Raw genomic sequence first — 20,085 nt, forward strand, 5'->3', positions numbered from 1 at the left:
AGCCCACTTCAAACAGCGCCCTGTCTGTGGCTTTCTGCAGTTTATAGGAGAGCCAGGCATTCTGTCCAGAGTCCACATCAACAGCCACCACTTTAGTCACCAGGTAGCCCACATCAGCTGAACGAGGCACCATTTCAGCCACCACAGAGCCACCAGTCTGGACCGGATACAGAACCTGAGGCGGGTTATCGTTCTGATCCTGGATCAGGATTTTCACTGTCACGTTGCTGCTGAGTGGAGGAGAGCCTCCGTCCTGCGCTTTGACGCAGAAGCGGAAGTCTTTGATCTGCTCGTAGTCAAAAGAGCGCACTGCGTGGATGACTCCACTGTCAGCACTGACGGACACATATGAGGAGACTGGCACTCCGTTCACAGAGGAGTCCTCCAGTAAGTAAGAAACACGCGCATTCTGCTTCCAGTCAGCGTCTGTGGCTTTCACGGTGAAAATAGACACACCTGGTGTGTTGTTTTCTACAATGTAGGCCTCATATGAGCTCCTCTCAAAGACAGGTGCGTTGTCATTCACATCAGAGATCTGTAAGGTGAGAGTGACGCTGCTGGAGAGGGAGGGGACTCCTTCATCAGAGCAGGTCACTGTGATGTTATACTCTGACGCTGTTTCTCTGTCTAATTCACTGTCTGTTTGTAAACTATGAAAATTATTTTCTGTAGATTTTAAAGAGAAAGGGATGTTTTCATCAATTTTGCAATTTACTTTACCGTTGTCGCCATGATCTATGTCTTGAGTATGAATTATAGTCACCACAGTGTGAGTTTTTACATCTTCTGATATAAAATTAATTTCAGACATTACATTTATTAAAGGATAGTTATCATTCACATCAGTGACGTCAACCGTTATTTTGCACGTGTCTGTTAATCCCCCACCATCACTCGCCCGTACATTTATTTGGTAATTACTTGACCTTTCATAGTCAATAGTTCCAGTAACTGATATTTCACCAGTTTGTTCATTTACCTGAAACAGGTTTCTGACATCATCAAGGGTATTTTTAATAGAGTAGGTTACTTTTCCGTTTAATCCCTCATCAGCATCGGATGCGTTGACTCTTGTCACTATTGTGCCTTTTGCGGAATTTTCTGGAACAGTTGCTTTATAAACTGTTTTAGTGAACGCAGGAGCATTATCATTTGCATCTAACACTGTAATTATAATTTGTGCCGTCCCAGACATGCGCGGCTCTCCACCATCCTCTGCCGTTAACACCAAAAGCAATTCTGCCTGTTTTTCTCGGTCAAGAAGTTGTTTTAAAATCATCTCGACACTCCTCGAGCCGTCCGCTTGACTGTTTATTTTTAAAGCAAAATTATCTTTTGGTTCAAGCAAGTAATTTTGCAGACCATTTACCCCAACGTCCAAGTCCACCGCTCCTTCTAAATCAAATTTTGATCCGATCACTGCAGACTCGCTAATTCTAAATCGAACATCACCTTTTTCAAACACCGGAGGGTTATCATTTATGTCAACGATTTCTACCATTATTCTGTAAAATTCAAGAGGTTTTTCTAAGATGATTTGGAAGTGCAGCGCGCACGGTATGGTCTGGCCACAGAGCGTCTCTCTGTCTATCCTTTCTTTGATCAGGAGGACTCCTCTTTCTCTATTTAGCCCAATATAGTCTTTACTGTCGCCGAAAAAGACACGAGCTTTACGCAGTTTAAGCTTCTCTACATCGAAGCCCAAGTCGTCTGCTATTCTTCCCACTACAGAACCCTCGGACATTTCCTCATTAATGGAGTAGCTGATCTGTCCGACTGCAGCACTGACAAAAAGGAGCGCTATGAGAAGCGAGGCTTGCCGTTCCATTGTTCTCCCCGGCGCAAAATGACAAAAAAGAAAATCCATAATTACTTGGTACAAAGTCGGTATCCGAGAAGAAATAAAAAACATGACCAGTCTCTGTTTGAAATACTCCAAAGTAATAATCCAAACAAGGGTGGGGTTCGTGTCTAAATCGACTCTGCGGTGTTCTACAGCAAGCACCCGTCTTTCTGTTAAAGATGGGGGCACAACATTTAGTAAAGCATAGCGGTTGCATGCTGGATTACAGCGTCCCTGTGAGTACAAAATGAAACATTGCAAGATAACAAGTTTTCTGAATCTACGTCAGAGGCAGGCACCCAGAAGAAAGTAAATAATTTCATATATTTAAAATACGTTTTAAGTAAAAAAGGTTTTGCTGCATAATGGGCTAGAAATCCACAAACGAATGATTGCTTCTGAGCGAGCAACAGCATAAACGAGAAAATTATATATATATATAATTTATATATATACACACACACACACTGTATATAAACATAATACTTAAGATACACTACCTTAATACATGCAGGGAGAATTTAGATGCTTCATAATATATGCAGAGATAGCAACCAGAAAACAAATTCACTCAACAAAAACAAAAGAAATGAGAAAAAGGAAAGGAAAAAAAAAACATTTAAACTTATGGCAATATGTTGGGACAATTGATAGTATATGCTTATCTAAGAGTTTAAATAGATCTTTGTACTTATTGGAATGATCATTTAGAAATCTAAACAGCTAATGGTGAATATACATGAACATTATTAAGAGCATAAATGAATGTAATCTTAAAAATAGAAAAAAAAAGGTAGTTCGATAAAGCTTTTGACACAAGTTCACTCAATGCCACTGATGCTGTCCATGGTACTGATGTGAGAGTAAAGGAGATAAAACGCCAGTGACTTGAAATTTGAAGAAAATCACAAGTTTTTTTTTTAAATCAAAGTCATCTGAAGTAACTGACCTCCAGAGGAGAATCTGGTTCATCCAGGATGCTCTTCTCACTCTGCAGCCTCTGCATGGTTCCTGTAGAACTGGGGTCCATTATCAGCACGTTCTGACTCCCAGCTCTGCCGAACTTACAGTCACTCTTTCTGGAGTCAGTGGTCCTGCACACCTCGTAATTGTACGTGTGTGGCAGAGTCCCTGTTCCCAAAGTGTCTGAGTAACGTGGAGGATAATATGGAATCACTGGGAGGCTGGAGTGGTACAGGATGCGAGACTGTCTCCATCTGTAGATTTTGACGGAGATGATGACCACTAAACACGTGATGAAGAGGAAAGAAACCACAGCCAGAGCCAGCACTAAGTAAAAAGTCAGGTTGTCATTGTAATCCTTGTCGTGTGGAAAGTCAGTGAACTCCGACAGCACTTCAGGGAAGCTGTCCGCCACCGCCACGTTCACAATGACTGTAGCTGAACGAGAGGGATGTCCGTTGTCCTCCACGATCACAGTCAGTCTTTGTTTGAGCAAATCTTTCTCCGTCACTTGGCGGACAGTTCGGATTTCTCCATTCTGTGAGCCCACTTCAAACAGCGCCCTGTCTGTGGCTTTCTGCAGTTTATAGGAGAGCCAGGCATTCTGTCCAGAGTCCACATCAACAGCCACCACTTTAGTCACCAGGTAGCCCACATCAGCTGAACGAGGCACCATTTCAGCCACCACAGAGCCAGCAGTCTGGACCGGATACAGAACCTGAGGCGGGTTATCGTTCTGGTCCTGGATCTGGATTTTCACTGTCACGTTGCTGCTGAGTGGAGGAGAGCCTCCGTCCTGCGCTTTGACGCAGAAGCGGAAGTCTTTGATCTGCTCGTAGTCAAAAGAGCGCACTGCGTGGATGACTCCACTGTCAGCACTGACGGACACATATGAGGAGACTGGCACTCCGTTCACAGAGGAGTCCTCCAGTATGTAAGAAACACGCGCATTCTGCTTCCAGTCAGCATCTGTGGCTTTCACGGTGAAAATAGACACACCTGGTGTGTTGTTTTCTACAATGTAGGCCTCATATGAGCTCCTCTCAAAGACAGGTGCGTTGTCATTCACATCAGAGATCTGTAAGGTGAGAGTGACGCTGCTGGAGAGGGAGGGGACTCCTTCATCAGAGCAGGTCACTGTGATGTTATACTCTGACGCTGTCTCTCTGTCTAATTCACTGTCTGTCACTAAACTATAAAGATTATTTGATGCAGTTTTGATTGAAAATAGCATTTTTTCATTAATTGCACAGCGCACTTTGCCATTTTCCTCAGAATCCGGGTCATTAACGCTCATTATAGCTACTACAGTGCTCGGTTTGGAATTTTCTCCTATTGAATTTGATGAAGAAATTATATTTATCACTGGATTGTTATCATTAATATCAGCTACGTCAATTATGACTTTGGCTGAATCAGAAAGTCCTCCTTGGTCCACTGCCTCTACATCAATTTCATACATTTTGGCTATTTCATAATCTATTTGTCCGTTCAGTAGAACATGACCGTCTTCAGTGACGTGAAACAATTTTGAATTATCCGCCATGCTATTTCCGATGACGTAACTGATCTGTCCATTTGAGCCTTTGTCTGCGTCTGAGGCGCTAACCTTAGTAATGAGTGTCCCCTTCATTGAGTTTTCTTTCACAGCAGCTTTGTAAACTGCTTGTGAAAACACAGGAGCGTTGTCATTAGCATCTAACACAGTAATATGAATCTGCATGGTTCCAGAGCGCTGCGGCGCGCCTCCGTCTATCGCCGTTAACAAAAGCGACATTAACTCCTGCTTCTCTCTGTCTAGAGGTTTCTGTAAAATCATCTCCACCTTCTTGCTCCCATCAGACTGACCGTGAACCTTAAGGTTAAAATTTTCATTGGGCTGCAGGGTGTAGCTCTGAAGACCATTAAGTCCTATATCAAGGTCCGCTGCTTTTTCAAGCAAAAATTTAGAACCCACAATCGCAGATTCGCTGATTTCAAATCTCCTCTCTTCCTTTTCAAACCTGGGGGGGTTGTCGTTAATATCGGTAATCTCGACAGTTACAGAGATTATTTCTATCGGGTTTTCTAATGCTATCTGAAAATGTAAAGCACAAAGCGTTCCTTGCTTACAGAGAGCTTCACGGTCTATTTTTTCTTTAATTGTGAGGAGTCCCCTTTCCCTGTTGAGCTGAATGTACTCTGCGTCGTCTCCTGTGTGGATGCGAGCTTTACCAGCTTGTAAGCGTTTAACATCCAAACCAAAATCCTGGGCCACATTGCCGACTAAAGAACCTTTAGGCATTTCCTCTGGAATTGAATAGCTGATTTGAGCAAGCACCGCAGGTAGCGAGAGCACGGAGAAAAACGACAGTACCTCCCGCTTCATTGTTCTATCAGGTTCATCCACCGAAAGAAAAAGATCCGCTTGCAGTTTTCAAAAGATCGAGGCAAATCACGCATGAGTGAACAATTGTATTTTAAAAAAAGCTAACGAAAAATGTTTTAAAAAGTAATTCCATTAGCGATTTTCGTGAAATCCCGTTTCTGAGCTGTGAGTTAATCTTAAGATTCAGCGTTACTGAGAGAGAGGGGAGAAAACGTCCTCTCTTTATCGTTTTGGAAAGCTGGGTAATGCTGGTCAACAGCGGCCCACTGAGTCCTAGGAAGGATACTACACATCAAAGGATGTGACGAAAATGAGGGGAAACTATATTTAAGGAGTTGTTTTCTAATAATTTGTTGCACAAGATCTAACTATTGGACAACAATCTAAAATCGTCTGAACAAAGACGAGTATCTAAAAAATAAAACAAGTTAATTGGAGTGGTAAAAACTGCAACGTTTAGGTTAAAGTAAGATAAAAACAGCATTTCAAATACAGACAAGAAAACAAAACCCAATTTTTTTATAGAAAATATTAATTCTTAACGTTTATTTAAATATTATTGTAAAAAAGTAACCTCAATATGTATTTTTAAGTTAAACATTAGAATATCCATAAGAAAGCACAATCACTGTGCTTTATAAGTATGAAGACAAGGTTGCGAAAAGACAAAACGTATTCGAGTTGTCGTTGTCCAAGGTGCTGAAATGTGAGTGTTTGAAGATTCCAACAGTTAAAAAAATCTAACCAAAATAACTAACCTCTAGAGGAGAGTCTGGTTCATCTAAGATGCTCTTCTCACTCTGCAGCCGCTGCATGGTTCCTGTAGAACTGGGGTCCATTATCATCACGTTCTGACTCCCAGCTCTGCCGAACTTACAGTCACTCTTTCTGGAGTCAGTGGTCCTGCACACCTCGTAATTGTACGTGTGTGGCAGAGTCCCTGTGCCCAAAGTGTCAGAGTAACGTGGAGGATAATATGGAATCACTGGGAGGCTGGAGTGATACAGGATGCGAGACTGTCTCCATCTGTAGATTTTGACGGAGATGATGACCACTAAACACGTGATGAAGAGGAAAGACACCACAGCCAGAGCCAGCACTAAGTAAAAAGTCAGGTTGTCATTGTAATCCTTGTCGTGTGGAAAGTCAGTGAACTCCGACAGCACTTCAGGGAAGCTGTCCGCCACCGCCACGTTCACAATGACTGTAGCTGAACGAGAGGGCTGCCCGTTGTCCTCCACGATCACAGTCAGTCTTTGTTTGAGCAAATCTTTCTCCGTCACTTGGCGGACAGTTCGGATTTCTCCATTCTGTGAGCCCACTTCAAACAGCGCCCTGTCTGTGGCTTTCTGCAGTTTATAGGAGAGCCAGGCATTCTGTCCAGAGTCCACATCAACAGCCACCACTTTAGTCACCAGGTAGCCCACATCAGCTGAACGAGGCACCATTTCAGCCACCACAGAGCCAGCAGTCTGGACCGGATACAGAACCTGAGGCGGGTTATCGTTCTGGTCCTGGATCTGGATTTTCACTGTCACGTTGCTGCTGAGTGGAGGAGAGCCTCCGTCCTGCGCTTTGACGCAGAAGCGGAAGTCTTTGATCTGCTCGTAGTCAAAAGAGCGCACTGCGTGGATGACTCCACTGTCAGCACTGACGGACACATATGAGGAGACTGGCACTCCGTTCACAGAGGAGTCCTCCAGAATGTAAGAAACATGCGCATTCTGCTTCCAGTCAGCGTCTGTGGCTTTCACGGTGAAAATAGACACACCTGGTGTGTTGTTTTCTACAATGTAGGCGTCATATGAGCTCCTCTCAAAGACAGGTGCGTTGTCATTCACATCAGAGATCTGTAAGGTGAGAGTGACGCTGCTGGAGAGGGAGGGGACTCCTTCATCAGAGCAGGTCACTGTGATGTTATACTCTGACGCTGTTTCTCTGTCTAATTCACTGTCTGTCATCAAACTGTAAATTCCACTCATAGTGTTTTGTATTTTAAATGGAATGTCCTCATTTATCTTACATCTCACATGTCCGTTTCTTTCAGAGTCAGGATCATTTACACTCACCATTGCAATAACAGTATTTCCCAGAGAGTCTTCCAAAATGGAGTCTGTTTTAGAGAGAATTTTTAACTGCGGACTGTTGTCATTAACATCCATTATGTCCACCAATATTTTACTGGAATCTGACAGTCCCCCGTTATCCATAGCTTCAATGTCTATTTGTAAAGTCTTGGTTTTTTCGTAATCTATTTCACCGACTAAAGTGACTTCTCCCGTTTTCTTGTCTATCTGAAAGAGGTCTGATAACCGCCTCTTGCTGTTAGAAATCGTGTATGATATTTCTCCGTTTGAGCCTTTGTCTCTGTCGGTCGCACTAACGGTTATCACTTTTGTTCCTCTCCCAGAGTTCTCGGTTAATGCCGCTTTATACACAGATTTGGTGAAAACAGGTGCGTTGTCATTCACATCCAAAACGTTAACTATTATTTGCATTGTGCCTGACATACGTGGTTTTCCACCGTCTACAGCCGTCAGTAATAAGGAGATGCGTTCCTCCTGCTCTCGATCTAAAGGTTTTTGTAGAATCATTTCGACCTTTTTACTTCCATCTGCTTCCTGCTCTAGTTTTAAATCAAAGTTGTTAGTAGGTTTTAACAAATAGCTTTGAAGATCATTTGTGCCAATGTCTGCATCTACGGCTTTCTCTAGAACAAATTTAGAACCCACGATCGCCGACTCGCTGATTTCAAAACGTTTTTCTCTCGACGCAAAACTGGGAGCGTTATCATTTATGTCTGTAATCTCTATTGTAATTCGAAACAACTCCATTGGATTTTCCAGAATAATCTGTAAATGTAAAGCACAGGGCGTCGTTTCTCCACACAGCGTCTCTCTGTCTATTCTCTCTCTGACAAGGAGGACTCCTCTGTTCGTGTCCAGCTCGACATATTCTGAGCTGTCTCCCGAATGAAGGCGCGCTTTGCCCGATTTGAGCCTCGCAACACTCAAACCCAAATCTTGAGCAACATTACAGACTAACGAACCTTTCTCCATTTCCTCAGGAATCGAGTAGCTGACCTGCCCCGCTACGCAGGCGACAGAGAAAACGCAGAGCAGTAAAAGCGCTTGCCGCCTCATTGTCCTGAGGGTGTAATCCAAATTTTAATCCGTGTTGAAATCCTCAAGAAAGTCAAAAGCATAAGGAAAATATCTTTCAAAATGCAGCGGCTTTTGCTCTCCGTGAGAGGGAATCCATATGCGATACTAGGTTCTCGGAGAATCCTTTGTTGTGAACCGGATCGCTCCAAAGAGGAGGTACATTTACAATTCCTATGTAAGACTGCCACACACTGGCCAACAGCGGCGCTTTCTGTTCTTCAAAAAGGCAACATGTGCCACAAATATGATAAAACACAACTCTAACCAAACAACAACATCATTGTCAGTGACACGTGTGAAAAAGAACGCTGTAAAAATATCACCAAGCTATAGATCAAGTTCATAAAAATAAAAAAATAAAAATCCAAGCATAGATCATAGGCTTAGTAAAACATGATGAGGCTTGATAGTGACGTAAGGAAAGAGAACACATGAAACGGTGTGAATTAAATTTCGCGTCAGCAGCAGACAACCCGTCTTTGAATGCAACATCTTTTTTAAAAAAAGTTTAGAGTACAATAACATCATCATTTTGTGTTACATTTTACATAATGTATGCTTAACTCTCAAGATTTGCATTTTAAAGTAAGCCTATGTGTTTTATTAAATCTGAAAAGCTAAACCAGAAAGAAGATTTTAGTTCATTCAAGTTACCCGCAGAGATGATTTTTTTCTTTAGAACTAACACAGCATGTAATAAATGAAACAAACAAAACAAAACAAAAAAAAAAATCAACAACTATCAAGCAAAATAAATTAATAAACAAATAAGATAAAACGACCGCTGAGATAATCATTTTAGCCATGATTCATGAATGTATGTTTTTAAAACAGGACTGTGAATGCTGTCCATGGTGCTGATGGCAAACAACAATTGGAAGAATTTGCTAACTTCACTTTAAAAGTGAACATCATGATATATTTAGCAGTAAATGCCATTTACTAACCTCTAGAGGAGAGTCTGGTTCATCTAAGATGCTCTTCTCACTCTGCATCCGCTGCATGGTTCCTGTAGAACTGGGGTCCATTATCAGCACGTTCTGACTCCCAGCTCTGCCAAACTTACAGTCACTCTTTCTGGAGTCAGTGGTCCTGCACACCTCGTAATTGTACGTGTGTGGCAGAGTCCCTGTGCCCAAAGTGTTTGAGTAACGTGGAGGATAATATGGAATCACTGGGAGGCTGGAGTGGTACAGGATGCGAGACTGTCTCCATCTGTAGATTTTGACGGAGATGATGACCACTAAACACGTGATGAAGAGGAAAGAAACCACAGCCAGAGCCAGCACTAAGTAAAAAGTCAGGTTGTCATTGTAATCCTTGTCGTGTGGAAAGTCAGTGAACTCCGACAGCACTTCAGGGAAGCTGTCCGCCACCGCCACGTTCACAATGACTGTAGCTGAACGAGAGGGCTGCCCGTTGTCCTCCACGATCACAGTCAGTCTTTGTTTGAGCAAATCTTTCTCCGTCACTTGGCGGACCGTTCGGATTTCTCCATTCTGTGAGCCCACTTCAAACAGCGCCCTGTCTGTAGCTTTCTGCAGTTTATAGGAGAGCCAGGCATTCTGTCCAGAGTCCACATCAACAGCCACCACTTTAGTCACCAGGTAGCCCACATCAGCTGAACGAGGCACCATTTCAGCCACCACAGAGCCAGCAGTCTGGACCGGATACAGAACCTGAGGCGGGTTATCGTTCTGGTCCTGGATCTGGATTTTCACTGTCACGTTGCTGCTGAGAGGAGGAGAACCTCCGTCCTGTGCTTTGACGCAGAAGCGGAAGTCTTTGATCTGCTCGTAGTCAAAAGAGCGCACTGCGTGGATGACTCCACTGTCAGCACTGACGGACACATATGAGGAGACTGGCACTCCGTTCACAGAGGAGTCCTCCAGTATGTAAGAAACACGCGCATTCTGCTTCCAGTCAGCGTCTGTGGCTTTCACGGTGAAAATAGACACACCTGGTGTGTTGTTTTCTACAATGTAGGCCTCATATGAGCTCCTCTCAAAGACAGGTGCGTTGTCATTCACATCAGAGATCTGTAAGGTGAGAGTGACGCTGCTGGAGAGGGAGGGGACTCCTTCATCAGAGCAGGTCACTGTGATGTTATACTCTGACGCTGTTTCTCTGTCTAATTCACTGTCTGTTACTAAAGTATAGAAATTATTGGATGTTAATGTGATTCTCAGGGGGCTGTCATTGCTTATAATACATTGCACTTTACCATGTTCATTTGAATCAGGGTCTTGTACATTCATCATTGCTACAACTGTATTAGTTTTAGAATGTTCAGGTATAACAGAAGATTTTGACATAATATCAATAGTAGGTCTGTTGTCATTCATATCCACCACCTCAACTATAACTTTACATGAATCAGTGAGTCCACCATCATCACTCGCACGTATGTTAACATGATAACTGTGTACTATCTCATAATCTATTTCTCCTTTTAATCTGAGCTCCCCATTTTCTTCATCTATCAGAAAAAATGTGTGAGCCTCATCTAAACTGTTTGTTATTGTATATCTTATTCTTCCATTTGTTCCATCATCTGCATCTGATGCACTGACTTTGGTAACTAAAGTTCCCTCAGGTGAATTTTCAGTAACGGTGGCAGTGTACGTGGATTGCGTAAAAACGGGGGCGTTGTCATTACTGTCCAGCACTGTTATTAAAATCTGCATCGTGCCTGACATTTGCGGTTCTCCTCCATCAAATGCAGTTAAAACTAAAGATATCATTTCTTCCTTTTCTCTGTCCAGAGATTTCTGCAAAATCATTTCCGTTTTCTCGGTTCGATCCCCCTGGTTGTCCCTTTTAAGGACAAAATTATCCGTAGGCGTCAGCTCGTATTTCTGAAGACCGTTTTTACCGACATCGAGATCTATAGCTCGGTCCAGCATGAACCTCCCTCCGATCACAGCAGACTCGCTGATTTTAAAACTGACTTCCTCTGTTTTAAAGGTGGGGGGATTATCATTAACATCTGTTATCTCGACTGTAACACTGTAAAACTCAATGGGGTTTTCCAAAATGATTTGAAAATGTAACGCGCAGGGCACCGTCTGTCGGCATATGGCCTCTCTGTCCATCCTGTCTTTAACAAGGAGGAGTCCCCGTTCTTTATTGAGCTCGACGTACTCAGCGCTTTCTCCAGAGTATACCCGAGCACGACCAGATTTCAGTCGTTTTACATCCAAACCCAAATCTTGAGCAATTTTTCCAACTAAAGAGCCACGTGGCATTTCCTCAGGCACTGAATAGCTCACTTGACTAAAAGCAGAACCGCAGAAAAGGAGCACAGAAAACAACAGCACTTGCCGTCTCATTGTTCTGATCCGACGTTTTCCCCGCAAAATCCAACACAAAAACAAATAATCCTGAACAAAATGTCCGACACTTTTCCCGACAAATTGAACTCATCTAACAGAAATACAAATCGTATGATGAAACAGGGAGAAAGAATAGCGGATATAAGCGAGACGGCCTTAAAAATATTCCACGGTTTCAAGGCAGCGTCTGTTCTTCTCCCAGTGAAATCATCACATAGGGGGGATGGTTCTCCGCAAGGCTGCAGTGGAACTGCACAGTGCTGGTGAACAGCGGCGCTATGAGTACACAAATAAGAATTACACTGTAAAAAAGAAAGACAAAAAAAAGGCTATGTGACAAAGCCGAATATAATATCCAAAACGGAATAAAGCCTGATGCCAGTGATCTTACTTTCAGGTGTTATTGCAAGCGGGACATAAAGTTACAATAAGTTTTCCATGAAATATAAATATTAAAATAATAGAATAGAAATATCAGAAAAGAAAAATATTCAATTGAAAAAAACAACCAAACTATTCGATGATAATATGAAATTATTATTATTGTTATGAATTTAAGGAACAAAAGGATAAAATACGTTTTACAAAGGGAGAAAATTGAGTAAATTATTGAAAATAAAATTCTCAGACGAAACTTAACTAAATATAATCTGAAATACTTAAACCCAGATGTAACAATGCAACATTTCGGCTTTGAGGCGCTTTTCATTTAAACTGAGTAAAAAACAAACAAACAAACAAAAAAGCATGAAAATGTGTTTTGCTTCGAATAGTTTGTTGAACAGTCATTGTCGTTGTCCAAGGTGCTGAAGTTTGAGCAAAATTTTGATAGAGAAAAGGCAGGAATTATTGAGACAAATTTCAAACTACATTACCTACAAGCAAGGCTGCACAAGAAAGTACATGCTCAATTTATTGCTGTCCATGGTGCTGATGTTTTGGTGTTAACGTAAAAGACTTTTGCAAAGGAAAATCTACTCAAAACAACTGACCTCCAGAGGAGAATCTGGTTCATCCAGGATGCTCTTCTCACTCTGCAGCCTCTGCATGGTTCCTGTAGAACTGGGGTCCATTATCAGCACGTTCTGACTCCCAGCTCTGCCGAACTTACAGTCACTCTTTCTGGAGTCAGTGGTCCTGCACACCTCGTAATTGTACGTGTGTGGCAGAGTCCCTGTTCCCAAAGTGTCTGAGTAACGTGGAGGATAATATGGAATCACTGGGAGGCTGGAGTGATACAGGATGCGAGACTGTCTCCATCTGTAGATTTTGACGGAGATGATGACCACTAAACACGTGATGAAGAGGAAAGACACCACAGCCAGAGCCAGCACTAAGTAAAAAGTCAGGTTGTCATTGTAATCCTTGTCGTGTGGAAAGTCAGTAAACTCTGACAGCACTTCAGGAAAGCTGTCCGCCACCGCCACGTTCACAATGACTGTAGCTGAACGAGGGGGCTGCCCGTTGTCCTCCACGATCACAGTCAGTCTTTGTTTGAGCAAATCTTTCTCCGTCACTTGGCGGACAGTTCGGATTTCTCCATTCTGTGAGCCCACTTCAAACAGCGCCCTGTCTGTGGCTTTCTGCAGTTTATAGGAGAGCCAGGCATTCTGTCCAGAGTCCACATCAACAGCCACCACTTTAGTCACCAGGTAGCCCACATCAGCTGAACGAGGCACCATTTCAGCCACCACAGAGCCAGCAGTCTGGACCGGATACAGAACCTGAGGCGGGTTATCGTTTTGGTCCTGGATCTGGATTTTCACTGTCACGTTGCTGCTGAGTGGAGGAGAGCCTCCGTCCTGCGCTTTGACGCAGAAGCGGAAGTCTTTGATCTGCTCGTAGTCAAAAGAGCGCACTGCGTGGATGACTCCACTGTCAGCACTGACGGACACATAAGAGGAGACTGGCACTCCGTTCACATAGGAGTCCTCCAGTATGTAAGAAACACGCGCATTCTGCTTCCAGTCAGCGTCTGTGGCTTTCACGGTGAAAATAGACACACCTGGTGTGTTGTTTTCTACAATGTAGGCCTCATATGAGCTCCTCTCAAAGACAGGTGCGTTGTCATTCACATCAGAGATCTGTAAGGTGAGAGTGACGCTGCTGGAGAGGGAGGGGACTCCTTCATCAGAGCAGGTCACTGTGATGTTATACTCTGACGCTGTTTCTCTGTCTAATTCACTTTCTGTCACTAAGCTAAAGATTTTTTTGGACGTTTTTTCAATCAAAAATGGCACAGTCTCTCCAATTTCACATGTAACTCTCCCATTCTCACCAAAGTCATTATCCTGAACGTTTAATATAGTGATTACAGTTCCTGATTTGGAGTTTTCTGATATTGAATTTGTTTTTGACATTATATTAATCGATGGGTGGTTATCATTAGTATCAGTTACTTCAACAATAATTTTACATGAGTCTGTTAAGCCTCCTTCATCACTGGCCTGCACACGTATTTCATGGAGCTGTGCCTTTTCAAAATCCAGGTTTCCCTTCAGGGAGACCACCCCGCTCTTTTCTTCAATGTGAAACAAACGAGGAACATCATCTAAAGTGTTTGTTATTGCGTAAAACACGTTGGCATTGGGGCCATCGTCTGCATCTGTAGCGCTCACTGTGCTTAATAAAGTTCCTGCTCGTGCAGTCTCACTCACAGTAACCTTATAAATTTTTTGCGTAAACACAGGAGCGTTATCATTAACATCAAGCACAGATATTTCTACTCTGATCGTCCCCGAAAGCTGAGGCTCTCCGCCGTCCGTGGCAGTGAGGGTTAAAGAGATATGCTGCTGCATCTCTCTGTCGAGCGCCTTTTGCAAAACCATCTCCACATTTTTACTACCATCATTTTGCTCGTTTAGTTTCAGATTAAAATTATCGGTAGGTTTAAGTGAGTACCTCTGCAGCCCGTTGACACCAACATCCAAATCCATAGCTCTCTCGAGAGCGAATTTAGCTCCGACCACGGCCGACTCGCTGATCCTGAATTTCATCTCACCCTTTTTAAAGCTGGGCACGTTATCATTAATATCATTTATTTCAACCGTAACCGTGTAAAATTCGATGGGGTCTTCAAGCGTGATTTGGAGATGAATGGCGCAAGGTGCAGTCTGCCCGCAGAGCGCCTCTCTGTCGATCCTTTCTTTGACAAGCAAGAGTCCCTTGTCTTTATTCAGCTCGACATATTCTCCATTGTCCTCCGTGTAAATTCGCGCCTTTCCCGACTTTATTCGTTTTAAATCCAAACCCAAATCTTGCGCAAAGTTCCCAATTATCGAGCCTTTGGACATTTCCTCAGGAATCGAATAAGCGACCTGCCCATCCACCGAGCAGACAGAAAACAACCACGCAAACACCAGTACTTGCCATCTTATTGTTCCCCCCGACATTTTTTCCTCGAAACAATCGGAGTTCAAAGACCACTAATCCAAAATGTCTTTCATCAGGGGTTCTTAAAAGGTCCAGTGTAAATTATTTGCTCTTTGTTTGTCCTTATTCCCAACGTTTTTGAGGATTTTTAGTGCAGGGATCTCTAGTCGTCTGCAGAGAAGCTTGTGTGCTGCGAAGGTTTTTTTTTCCTCTTTATGTAGGGTTTCCGGAACAGGAGACCATATCTGCATTAGTCAACAGCGGCCCTGAGAGTCCAAATATGGGAACTACATAAAGCAGAATAAAATGACAAAAATAACAGGAAAGTCATAAAAAAAAGTAAATCTAAAAAAACATAAAGAAAAAGCCTACATACATTAAGTAAAAAAAAAACAAAGTTAATCAAGTATAGGATTTTTTTTGTTAAATTTTGGTATCAGTATCCATAAAAAAGTATTTCATAATATATGTGTGTGTGTGTGTAATTTTTTTTGCTTAGTCCCCTAAATGATAAAATAGTTAAGACAACACATTCCTTAAAACTTCACTTATTATGAAAGCGCTTTCACAACTAAATTTACTTTTGATCGCCTCCACACAAGCATTTCTCACTCTTAAAATACTATGCTTTGCACAAGCTGTTGGTGAGTAAGAACAAGACTTTAACAAAATTATATAAAATAAGCCTCAACAAAACAATCAAGAATAAACACGCCATTGACTGATCAATCGATTTTACTTCATTTTTCCTTTTAAAAAAAAAAAAGCCAAATGCCCGGCAAACAAAAAAGATCAAAGACATTTTAATATGGCTTTTATCCAATATACTATTTTACTTTACATCACTAAAGTTGAAAATAAAGACATTAAATCACTGAAAAAAGCTCACTTTTTGAAAAAGTTGAGAAAATGTCTTTTCAGAAAGTCCACAAAATAAATATAAAGCTTTAACTTTTGAAATAACTTAACTTGAACAAAAGATTTTTTGTCTTATGGCTTAACGTTATTTGAGAGGATGTTTGAAATGCATTCACATGTGTGTTAATTTCAATTTATTTGTAAATCTTTATAAAAGTCAGCGGAGCTGCCTATTTGGTAACAGCGTTTTATATCGCTTGGTCAATAACAAACAGACAAAAAAAACTTCATTGCAAAGTGCTTGAAGAAGGGATGGATACTATTAAACAACTACTGAAAGTATAGATATTTACGTTTTAAATGTTAAAGTTTAAAGGTTTTTTAAATGACAAATATTATCAATTGATTCATTTACAGCACAACAATATGGAAAGTGATCACAAATTGGCTGATCAGTTTCCATATATTTTAAACATAGACCGAATAGAGTCTCCAGATGTCTGAGTCTCTTTTGCCCAAAAGCAATGAGACAAAAATTTAAAAAAAGTACAATAAGCAAATATATTCTTAAACATAAATGTTTGCTTTTTTCTGTGATTATTGTCACATACAAATGGGGAGTAAAGTCAGATAAGAAGAAAGTTTTGAATTATATTATCAGGAAATTCCCTTTTGATTCTAAAAAAAAAGAAAAAAAAATATTAAGACGGAATGGTAAAGCTCACAGATATTATAAAATTAAGAGTCAGATTGCATCAGTGCATGCTATCACAACCAACTTAAAGCCATCAAACCCATCATTCTGCCCTTCCTGTTTTGTCTTGTGCAGAGTCACTGAGATGTTAAAGCCTTCTGGGACTAAAACATGGAACAATAAAAGCACCCTGGACAGTTTGCCACTCCACTGCAGCCCAACAAACAAATACATACAAACTTACACTTCAAATACAATTTAGAGCCATCAACCTATAAAGAATGTTTTTGGAATGTGAGAGGAAGCTGAAGTATTTTGCCTAACCTGTACAAGGGGAGAACATGCAAACTTTACACAATAAGGATCCAGATGGGATTTGAACCAGTGCCTTCTTGCTTTGACAAGGGCTTATAACCACATCACTGCCATAAGGCCCCTAGTAAGATCGAAGTAAACAACTCAGTTATTCGTGAAATAAATTATAACACATGGGTGATGATGAAGACTTACAAAAAAATAAATAAATGCAAAGAAATGTATCCACAATGACTGTTAAAATGATGTTAAAATCCACAGCACAATTTTCAGCATTTCATTAAATATGGTCAAAGAGAAAATGTGTTTTAAAATCTATAACAACAAACATCTGTAGCTTTAGAAAAGGGTGTGGTTGATAAAAAAATGTTATTCAGATATATACATTATCACTGTCCAAGGTGTTGAATTTTAAGGAACCGGTTTCCATTGTGTATGCAGGAGTTTGATCAAAAACATCTATGTAAAATAACTGACCTCCAGAGGAGAATCTGGTTCATCCAGGATGCTCTTCTCACTCTGCAGCCTCTGCATGGTTCCTGTAGAACTGGGGTCCATTATCAGCACGTTCTGACTCCCAGCTCTGCCGAACTTACAGTCACTCTTTCTGGAGTCAGTGGTTCTGCACACCTCGTAATTGTACGTGTGTGGCAGAGTCCCTGTTCCCAAAGTGTCTGAGTAACGTGGAGGATAATATGGAATCACTGGGAGGCTGGAGTGGTACAGGATGCGAGACTGTCTCCATCTGTAGATTTTGACGGAGATGATGACCACTAAACACGTGATGAAGAGGAAAGAAACCACAGCCAGAGCCAGCACTAAGTAAAAAGTCAGGTTGTCATTGTAGTCCTTGTCGTGTGGAAAGTCAGTGAACTCCGACAGCACTTCAGGGAAGCTGTCCGCCACCGCCACGTTCACAATGACTGTAGCTGAACGAGAGGGCTGCCCGTTGTCCTCCACGATCACAGTCAGTCTTTGTTTGAGCAAATCTTTCTCAGTCACTTGGCGGACAGTTCGGATTTCTCCATTCTGTGAGCCCACTTCAAACAGCGCCCTGTCTGTGGCTTTCTGCAGTTTATAGGAGAGCCAGGCATTCTGTCCAGAGTCCACATCAACAGCCACCACTTTAGTCACCAGGTAGCCCACATCAGCTGAACGAGGCACCATTTCAGCCACCACAGAGCCAGCAGTCTGGACCGGATACAGAACCTGAGGCGGGTTATCGTTCTGGTCCTGGATCTGGATTTTCACTGTTACGTTGCTGCTGAGTGGAGGAGAGCCTCCGTCCTGCGCTTTGACGCAGAACCGGAAGTCTTTGATCTGCTCGTAGTCAAAAGAGCGCACTGCGTGGATGACTCCACTGTCAGCACTGACGGACACATATGAGGAGACTGGCACTCCGTTCACATAGGAGTCCTCCAGAATGTAAGAAACACGCGCATTCTGCTTCCAGTCAGCGTCTGTGGCTTTCACAGTGAAAATAGACACACCTGGTGTGTTGTTTTCTACAATGTAGGCCTCATATGAGCTCCTCTCAAAGACAGGTGCGTTGTCATTCACATCAGAGATCTGTAAGGTGAGAGTGACGCTGCTGGAGAGGGAGGGGACTCCTTCATCAGAGCAGGTCACTGTGATGTTATACTCTGACGCTGTCTCTCTGTCTAATTCACTGTCTGTCACTAAACTATAGAACTCATGTGAAGCAGTTATTGTAAACGGAATGTTGTCACTCAAACTGCATTTCACTTGACCATTGTTACCCGAGTCCGGGTCAAGGGCATTAAACATAACTATAATACTATTTTGCTTAGAGTTTTCAGGAATAGAATCTGATTTTGACATAATATTTATCATTGGTTTATTATCATTAATGTCAATAATGTCAACTATAACCTTACTAGAATCAGAAAGACCCCCACTGTCCTTTGCTTCAACATCAATTTGATAGGTTTTTGATTTTTCATAATCAATGTCACCCACTAAAATGACTTCACCTTTTTCATTTATCATAAACATTTCAGAAATGCTGTCTATAGTAGTGGACACAGCGTAAGTAATTTCACTGTTTGTCCCTTTATCTGCATCAGAAGCGCTCACTGATGTTAGTGTTGTTCCTTTCCCAGAATTCTCCGCTATTGCTGCCTTGTAAAGTGACTGTGAAAAAACGGGAGCGTTGTCATTAACATCGAGCACAGTTACATATATTTTCAGCGTTCCAGACATCGGAGGATCTCCTCCATCCACTGCTTTCAGCAGCAGTGATATGCGCTCCTCTTTCTCTCTGTCTAGCGGCTTGTGTAAAACCATCTCAACCTTCTTATTTCCATCCGCTTGACTTTCCGTTTTCAATATAAAATTGTCCGTGGGTTTCAGACTGTAATTTTTCAAACCATTTATGCCAATGTCCAAATCAACCGCTCTCTCTAACACAAATTTCGATCCCGTCACAGCCGACTCGCTGATTTCAAAACGTCTCTCGTCATTTTTAAAACTCGGACTGTTGTCGTTAATGTCGGTGATTTCGATCGTGATTCGGAAGAGCTCCATCGGACTTTCCAGAATAATCTGCAAATGTAAAGCGCAAGGCGTAGTCTGTCTGCAGAGGGCCTCCCTGTCGATTCTCTCCCTGACGAGGAGGACTCCTCTTTCTCTGTCCAGTTCGATGAATTCTGCACTGTCGCTCGTAAATAAACGGGCTTTGCCTGATTTTAATCTTTTCACATCTAAACCCAAATCCCGTGCTATGTTACCTACCAGCGACCCCTTTGTCATTTCCTCCGGAATAGAGTAGCTCACTTGACAGGAGACCGAATACAGAGAACAGACCATGATGCAAAGCAGTACTTGTCGCTCCATTGTTGTGTCCGCCTCACGCAGTCGAATTCAAACGGTTATTCGATAAATGTGATGAATCAAAAAAGTCCCTTGACAAAAAAGAAGAAAAGACTAAATCCTTTCATATTCCAGAGGATTAGAATAAACACATACTATCCAGCATCGGGCATTTCTGTGAAACTGGAGCTTCCTCTCCTTTGTTTCCCTAAAATGCGGAGATGACTTGGGAGGATCAACTGCAAACCACGTCTGCCACAGCGACACGTTATTCAACAGCGGCCCTCTGAGTTCAAAATGGAAAAGTACAACTGGAGCAAGAAATATTTTAAAAAAAAGCC

At 42.1% G+C, this 20,085-nt stretch overlaps 5 protein-coding genes across 33 annotated transcripts in view; all 5 read right to left on the bottom strand.

The window, feature by feature from the left end:
• The window catches only part of LOC144994876 (protocadherin gamma-A11-like), a 30,239-nt gene extending 20,960 nt beyond the window's left edge, over positions 1-9,279 (bottom strand). Inside the window, exon 1 of the mRNA XM_078954174.1 lies at positions 5,933-9,279. Within this exon, the coding sequence (XP_078810300.1) occupies positions 5,933-8,317 (2,385 nt within the window). The 5' untranslated portion in view covers positions 8,318-9,279. The remainder of the gene's footprint in view (positions 1-5,932) is intronic.
• LOC101169865 (protocadherin gamma-C5) overlaps positions 1-20,085 on the bottom strand; it is a 307,671-nt gene that overhangs the window by 60,498 nt on the left and 227,088 nt on the right. The window lies entirely within an intron of this gene.
• On the bottom strand, positions 491-5,926 carry LOC144994875 (protocadherin beta-16-like). The gene has a single exon (XM_078954173.1). It carries the CDS (start codon positions 5,172-5,174, stop codon positions 2,775-2,777), a length of 2,400 nt encoding a protein of 799 aa, XP_078810299.1. The 5' UTR covers positions 5,175-5,926; the 3' UTR covers positions 491-2,774.
• Positions 12,190-15,065, bottom strand: LOC144994874 (protocadherin gamma-A11-like). Its single transcript, XM_078954172.1, has one exon. It carries the CDS (start codon positions 15,063-15,065, stop codon positions 12,648-12,650), a length of 2,418 nt encoding a protein of 805 aa, XP_078810298.1. The 3' UTR covers positions 12,190-12,647.
• LOC111948066 (protocadherin gamma-A4-like) lies at positions 16,732-19,660 on the bottom strand. The gene has a single exon (XM_078954176.1). It carries the CDS (start codon positions 19,457-19,459, stop codon positions 17,372-17,374), a length of 2,088 nt encoding a protein of 695 aa, XP_078810302.1. The 5' UTR covers positions 19,460-19,660; the 3' UTR covers positions 16,732-17,371.

This window comes from Oryzias latipes, chromosome 10, assembly GCF_053564925.1.
Source record: "Oryzias latipes strain Hd-rR chromosome 10, Olatipes_Hd-rR_3.1".
NCBI lineage: Eukaryota > Metazoa > Chordata > Actinopteri > Beloniformes > Adrianichthyidae > Oryzias > Oryzias latipes.

Bases quoted from the DNA above. Each gene is read 5' to 3' on its own strand.
- LOC144994875 (XM_078954173.1), bottom strand. From the start codon at position 5,174: ATGAAGCGGGAGGTACTGTCGTTTTTCTCCGTGCTCTCGCTACCTGCG.
- LOC144994874 (XM_078954172.1), bottom strand. From the start codon at position 15,065: ATGTCGGGGGGAACAATAAGATGGCAAGTACTGGTGTTTGCGTGGTTG.
- LOC111948066 (XM_078954176.1), bottom strand. From the start codon at position 19,459: ATGGAGCTCTTCCGAATCACGATCGAAATCACCGACATTAACGACAAC.